The sequence below is a fragment of the Erpetoichthys calabaricus genome, chromosome 7, assembly GCF_900747795.2.
Source record: "Erpetoichthys calabaricus chromosome 7, fErpCal1.3, whole genome shotgun sequence".
NCBI classification, from domain to species: domain Eukaryota; kingdom Metazoa; phylum Chordata; class Cladistia; order Polypteriformes; family Polypteridae; genus Erpetoichthys; species Erpetoichthys calabaricus.
In genome coordinates, this window is record NC_041400.2 from 172,464,417 (window position 1) to 172,470,416 (window position 6,000).

The window sequence follows — 6,000 nt, forward strand, 5'->3', positions numbered from 1 at the left end:
GCACAGCAACTGAGCTAAACTCTATACAAACGTATCAGAAAAGGAACACTTGAACTAAAAGAAAGCTTCATTTTTGCACCAAAGACCAACAAAGAGAAAACTCTTTTTGGAAGACTCTCTTTGTGTCCAAAATGACCACCTAGCTTGTTTTCATGTCTGCTATCTGAGTGAGCCATGGCATTTTTCAGGTTCTCAAAACATATAACTCTTATTGAATCATTATCAGTAAGCTCAAGGTTATGCTACAATGGGGATGAAATGCTAGCTAATCAAAATACTCTAAATTCAGCTTTCCCTGTATACACTGCACAAAGTTCAGCATGGCAAGACTTTTAGGCTAAAGGCCTATTACCTGAGATTCTTCAGCAGACACGTTAAACAAGTTCTCTCCCATACAGCATGCAATAAAAATATTACATTATGCAGGTTTCAAAATGCTTTGTTATTTATTCATTTATTTTTTTTAGGCTGTTAAATCCAAAACTGGCCCTGGTGAGCACTTGAGAAATTCACTTTGGCATACTGGTGACACTTCAGACCAAGTCAGGTTGCTATGGAAGGACCCCAGAAATGTGGGCTGGAAAGATAAGGTCTCCTACCGGTGGTTCTTGCAGCACCGCCCTCAAGTTGGGTACATCAGGTATGCACAGCTAATTCTATATTATAACCTGTTTCTACAGCTAAGATAATACAGTTTAGAGTGAAGAACCTTAATTTAATTACCCAGCATGTCATAGCTTTCACATCACCATGGTACTCCGTGTAATCATCTTTAAAAACGAAGACAGGCTGTGCATCTGTACTTGCAAACTTGTGTGCTTTGTTAATATTAGTGAAACACGTAAAGCTCCAATTGCATATGTTTCTCCTACTTTGTCGTTCTTGCATTCTCTATTCTGCACCTGATGCTCATCAGATGGCGCTGGTCTTCTCCTTCCTCTTTCTATTATGGTGCTCTTCAGCATGTCACCAGCCTCTGTGATTTGCCTTATGCTCAGCAGATGACACTAGTCCTCTTTTTGTTTCCACCATGTTACATCATTTGATGATCATTTTGGTATAATACACCCACGATTGTAGGTCCATTTGCCAAGGTTGCTGCTACCTGAAATTTTCTGAATATCCAGAACATATCAGGTCATCAGCTTTCAATCAAGACCAAGATCAAAGTTCTAGCCCATGCAGTTACACGCAGACTCCAGTTGCAAGGATTTCTCCACATTACATACAATCAAGTCAAACATACCAAACCAGAATTCAAGCCTCGTCTGAAATCATTTTAAAATTTCACACAGATGTTTACTTTACCCATGCAGAAAATGTGTATATGGAACTCTGTCACTAGACAATAGAAAGGTGAATGAAAATGAATATGTACTGTGGGAGATGTGTTTTGATATTCTGCACCAGTATGACAAAAAAATGAATTGTTTATTTCAACAGAGCTCGATTTTATGAAGGCACAGAGCTTGTGGCTGATTCTGGAGTAACAATTGACACGACAATGCGTGGTGGGCGTTTAGGTGTGTTTTGTTTCTCCCAAGAAAACATCATATGGTCAAATCTCAAGTATCGCTGTAATGGTAAGTTAATAAATACTGTAGTAGCTTTATGACTTTTTTAAGAAGGCCCTGTGACTTTACCAGAAGACCCTATTCTGCCATTTGAATTATTCTTTCTGCCAAAGGAATTAATAATAGCGAGTCACCTTGCATAAAGATGTCTGTACACACACTGAATGGTCACTTTATCAGGTAATGCACTGCTTCATAAAGAAGTCTCTAAAAGGTCAAGGATTGTGACGTGCTGATACAACATAAACCTACTAAAGAAGGTAAACTGACAGCTTATGTTGGTCCACAAACTTGAACATAGATAGATAGATAGATAGATAGATAGATAGATAGATAGATAGATAGATAGATAGATAGATAGATAGATAGATATGAATAACTCTATATAACAGCTTTTTACAGAAGCTATTACATGCTATTATTTAAATGAATAAATAAACACACGTACACACAGCATGGTCGGAACACACACCAGAAAGAAAGGTTGTCTCAGTCCCAATGAGGCCTTATTCAGGTGTATTGCTGTTGGTATAAAGGAGCCCCCGTAGCATTTCCTGAACACACTTCTGATGAATAATTCCTTGGCTGAAAGTCCTCAGTGTTTGTGTGTCAGAGAGAGGATGTGCAGCATTGTTCATAACGGCACAAAGTTTTGTTTTAATTCTGTCTTTTGCTGCGACCTCCAAGGGGTCCAGAGTGTGTCCTGTAACTGAGCCTGCCCTTTTAATTAGCTTGTTGATTTAGTAAGCCTCTCTTAAAGTGATGTCACCAGCCCAACTCAACACAGCACATAAAATTGCACTGGCCATCACAGAGTTAGAGAAGATGTGAAGGATGTCACTTTCCACATTAAAGGAATGCAGTCTCCTAAGTAAAAAGAGCCCCCTTTCCTTTTTTTATATAATTCCTCAGTGTTCTGAGACCAGTGCAGCCTGTCATAACTCAATAGACATTCAAACCTTGATTCAAAATCAAAGTTGAGAAAATCAGCCAGATGTTGAAAAATCAAAGGTCTTTTATGAAAACAACCATGTCAGCACACAAGGATTTAATTATGAATATTCGCAAACTTGGATATGGAGATGTCAAGGACACCAACCTTTAGAGCATTGCATGACTGACATTACTTGATGCAATCTCTGGTACTCAAACGAACGACTAAAATAAAAATAATCTGTATGTTGTAAGACACAGTGATATTCAGTAATAATTTTACTTCATGTTGTGGTTGTGTGAATGAGAGAAGGTTGAAAACTGTAGAGTATTCTGGGTTGCCAACAGAGCCTTCCTCGATTACAGTAATCCCTCCTCCATCGCGGGGGTTGCGTTCAGAGCCACCCGCGAAATAAGAAAATCCGCGAAGTAGAACCATATGTTTATATGGTTATTTTTATATTGTCATGCTTGGGTCACAGATTTGCGCAGAAACACAGGAGGTTGTAGAGAGACAGGAACGTTATTCAAACACTGCAAACAAACATTTGTCTCTTTTTCAAAAGTTTAAACTGTGCTCCATGACAAGACAGAGATGACAGTTCTGTCTCACAATTAAAAGAATGCAAACATATCTTCCTTTTCAAAGGAGTGCGCGTCAGGAGCAGAGAGAACAAAGCAAGCAGTCAAAAAAAAAAATCAATAGGGCTGTTTGGCTTTTAAGTATGCGAAGCACCGCCGGTACAAAGCTGTTGAAGGCGGCAGCTTACACCCCCTCCGTCAGGAGCAGGGAGAGAGAGAGAGAGAGCCAGAGAAAAACAAAGTCAAAAATCAATACGTTCCCTTTGAGCTTTTACGTATGTGAAGCAAAGTGCAGCATGTCCTTCAGGAAGCAGCTGCACACAGAAGGTAGCAACGTCCCTATCGTCTAGGTGTGCGAACAGCCCCCTTGCTCACACCCCCCTACGTCAGCGCAAGAGAGAGAGAGAGAGAAAGTAAGTTGGGTAGCTTCTCAGCCATCTGCCAATAGCGTCCCTTGTATGAAATCAACTGGGCAAACCAACTGAGGAAGCATGTACCAGAAATTAAAGACCCATTGTCCGCAGAAACCCGCGAAGCAGCCAAAAAATCCGCGATATATATTCAAATATACTTACATATAAAATCCGCGATGAGTGAAGCCGCGAAAGGCGAACCGCGATATAGCGAGGGATCACTGTACTTGCAGTTTTTAAAACAAATAATGCTTGATGGCATAAACATAATAACAAAAATCAATCATTACATAAAAGGGTGGCTTCTTATTAAATCGGCTCTGCTGGTGGTTCATCAGACTCAGAGCTCCTTCTGTCAAGTCGTCTCTGTGATAAGTGATGCCTCCTTCCTGGTGGTCATCTTTTTGAAGCCCCAGGACAAGAAGGGGCAGGGTCAGTTACATAAGAAATTTGACAAATGAGAGAAGACCATTCAGTCCATCAAGCCTGTTTCTTTAGCTAATAGCTAAGTTGTCCCGATATCTCATCCAGATTCTTCTTAACGGTTTTCAAGGTTTCTGTTTCAACTCCATGTCTCAGTAGTTTGTCCCAGATTCCCACAACTCTTTGTTTAAAGAAGTGATTCCTGGCTAAAGTCCTGAATGCACTTGTTCTTAATTTCCATTGATGTCCTCAAGTACATAAGTTACCCTTAAGCCAAAAGAATGTTTCTGGATCTACTTGATCAATATTAGGTCCCCACGCAGTCTCCTCTGCTCGAGACTGAACAGGTTTAATTCTCTGAGTCTGTCAGAGTGTGACATGTCCTTTAGACCTGCAATACAGTTGATTGCATTCCTCTGCACAGCTTCATGTGCTACGGTGACAAGAACTGCACACAATACTCCAGTGGCCCTCACTGGGTGATTTCATGAGACTGTGGAGGCAGTTATCAGCAGAGACCCCTCACATACCTGGCAAGCATCTGGATGGTGATCCTCAGGCATGTATGCATGACAATGTATAGTATTTAACTTTAAGCTGATATATTCACTAATACCATATATAGGCCAGAAACAAACTCCAAAATAAGGCTGCAATGCAACTTAAATGACAACAGCAGGAAGCTGTCATCTGGTCACTTTGGTTGACTTAGCACAATCAGAGAGTGTTTATTAAATGTCTGAAGGTGGTGTGAATTAGCTGTCTTTATAAGGTGCTGATCCAAAGTTTGCAATGCTCTGCCTTTGAACCAAAAGGACACTGCTCTAACCAGAGTGACACACATCTTACAACACCTTCAGAAGACAACTTCTCTACATAGGTGGCAGGAGGAAAAAGAGCCCCATGGTGTCATTCATGGGTGTATCAGGGTTTGTACAATCCTTTTGCTCAAATAAAAACTAAGCTCTAATGGTTCTTTCAAAATTAAACTTAAAGAAAAGCAAAATTACGAACAAAAAAAAAATAGAAATGGTCAAGGATTCATACAATTATACCAAGAATGAAATGACAGGTTAAAATAGTATAAAAAGCAACTAATTTAAAACACCCTTACTGTGACACCACTAAATGAAAATAGATCCATTGTTATGTTCCTGGAATCATTCCAGGACTGTTCCAGTCATTTGGCATGGAGTGTTATCCTGATGAAAACAAACATTTGCAGCCTGTTGCCATGAATAAATGCATCTGAAGGACAACAACATTCAGAAATCAAAACACAGCAAACATTTACATGTTCATTCCTGGATAGACAGATCCATGTGCTCCTGGGATTTTTGCTATTTCCTGACCCAAACCGTCCGTGTAAATCAACAGGAATCCGGACTGAGACAAGAAAATGGTATTTTTTCCAATCCTCCAGTGTCTGTGTTTCATATTTTTTTGGAAAGAGGCTGCCAGAGGTCTTTAATAATTGAAGTTGTAATGATTTTCAAATTCTGTTTGTGGAATCAGTTTTTTAATTGATCGCTTTGTTTGTTTTCTACATGCAAAAAATAGTGAAGCAACATGAGAAACATACTCATATATTTTATTTTTTTGTTTTTAGACACAATACCTGAAGATTTTCAAGATTTCAGGACCCAGCATTTTCGAAGTGATGCGGTTTAAAAAGTAAATCCAGACACAATAATGTGCAGCATTAAGTAAACAGTGCAAAACAGTCCACTTATCTCTTCAAATATGTAACCCAATTTTATTTGAATTATGAATAAAAAACATGTTAAAGTGGATGCAGTAGATGTTTTTTCATGTTAATGGCTTTTATCATGTCTCAGGCAAGTTGGTAAGCTTCAAAAGGCTTTTCTCTTTTAAGTGAAAATTCCTAATGACAGACAGACATTTTCCAACCCATTATATCCTAACTACAGGGTCATGGGGGTCTGCTGGAGCCAATCCCAGCCAACACAGAACGCAAGGCAGGAACAAATCACCGGGCAGGGTGCCAGCCCATGGCAGGGCACACACACACACACACCAAGCACACACTAGGGACAATTTAGGATCGCCAATGC

The 6,000-nt window shown here is 39.7% G+C and overlaps 1 protein-coding gene across 1 annotated transcript in view; it reads left to right on the forward strand.

The window, feature by feature from the left end:
* Nucleotides 1-5,718, forward strand: part of thbs4a (thrombospondin 4a) — a 160,166-nt gene extending 154,448 nt beyond the window's left edge. Inside the window, exons 20-22 of the mRNA XM_028805726.2 lie at nucleotides 468-640; nucleotides 1,444-1,583; nucleotides 5,535-5,718. Of these exons, the coding sequence (XP_028661559.1) occupies nucleotides 468-640; nucleotides 1,444-1,583; nucleotides 5,535-5,596 (375 nt within the window). The 3' untranslated portion in view covers nucleotides 5,597-5,718. The remainder of the gene's footprint in view (nucleotides 1-467; nucleotides 641-1,443; nucleotides 1,584-5,534) is intronic.
* The last annotated feature ends 282 nt before the right edge of the window (nucleotides 5,719-6,000 follow it).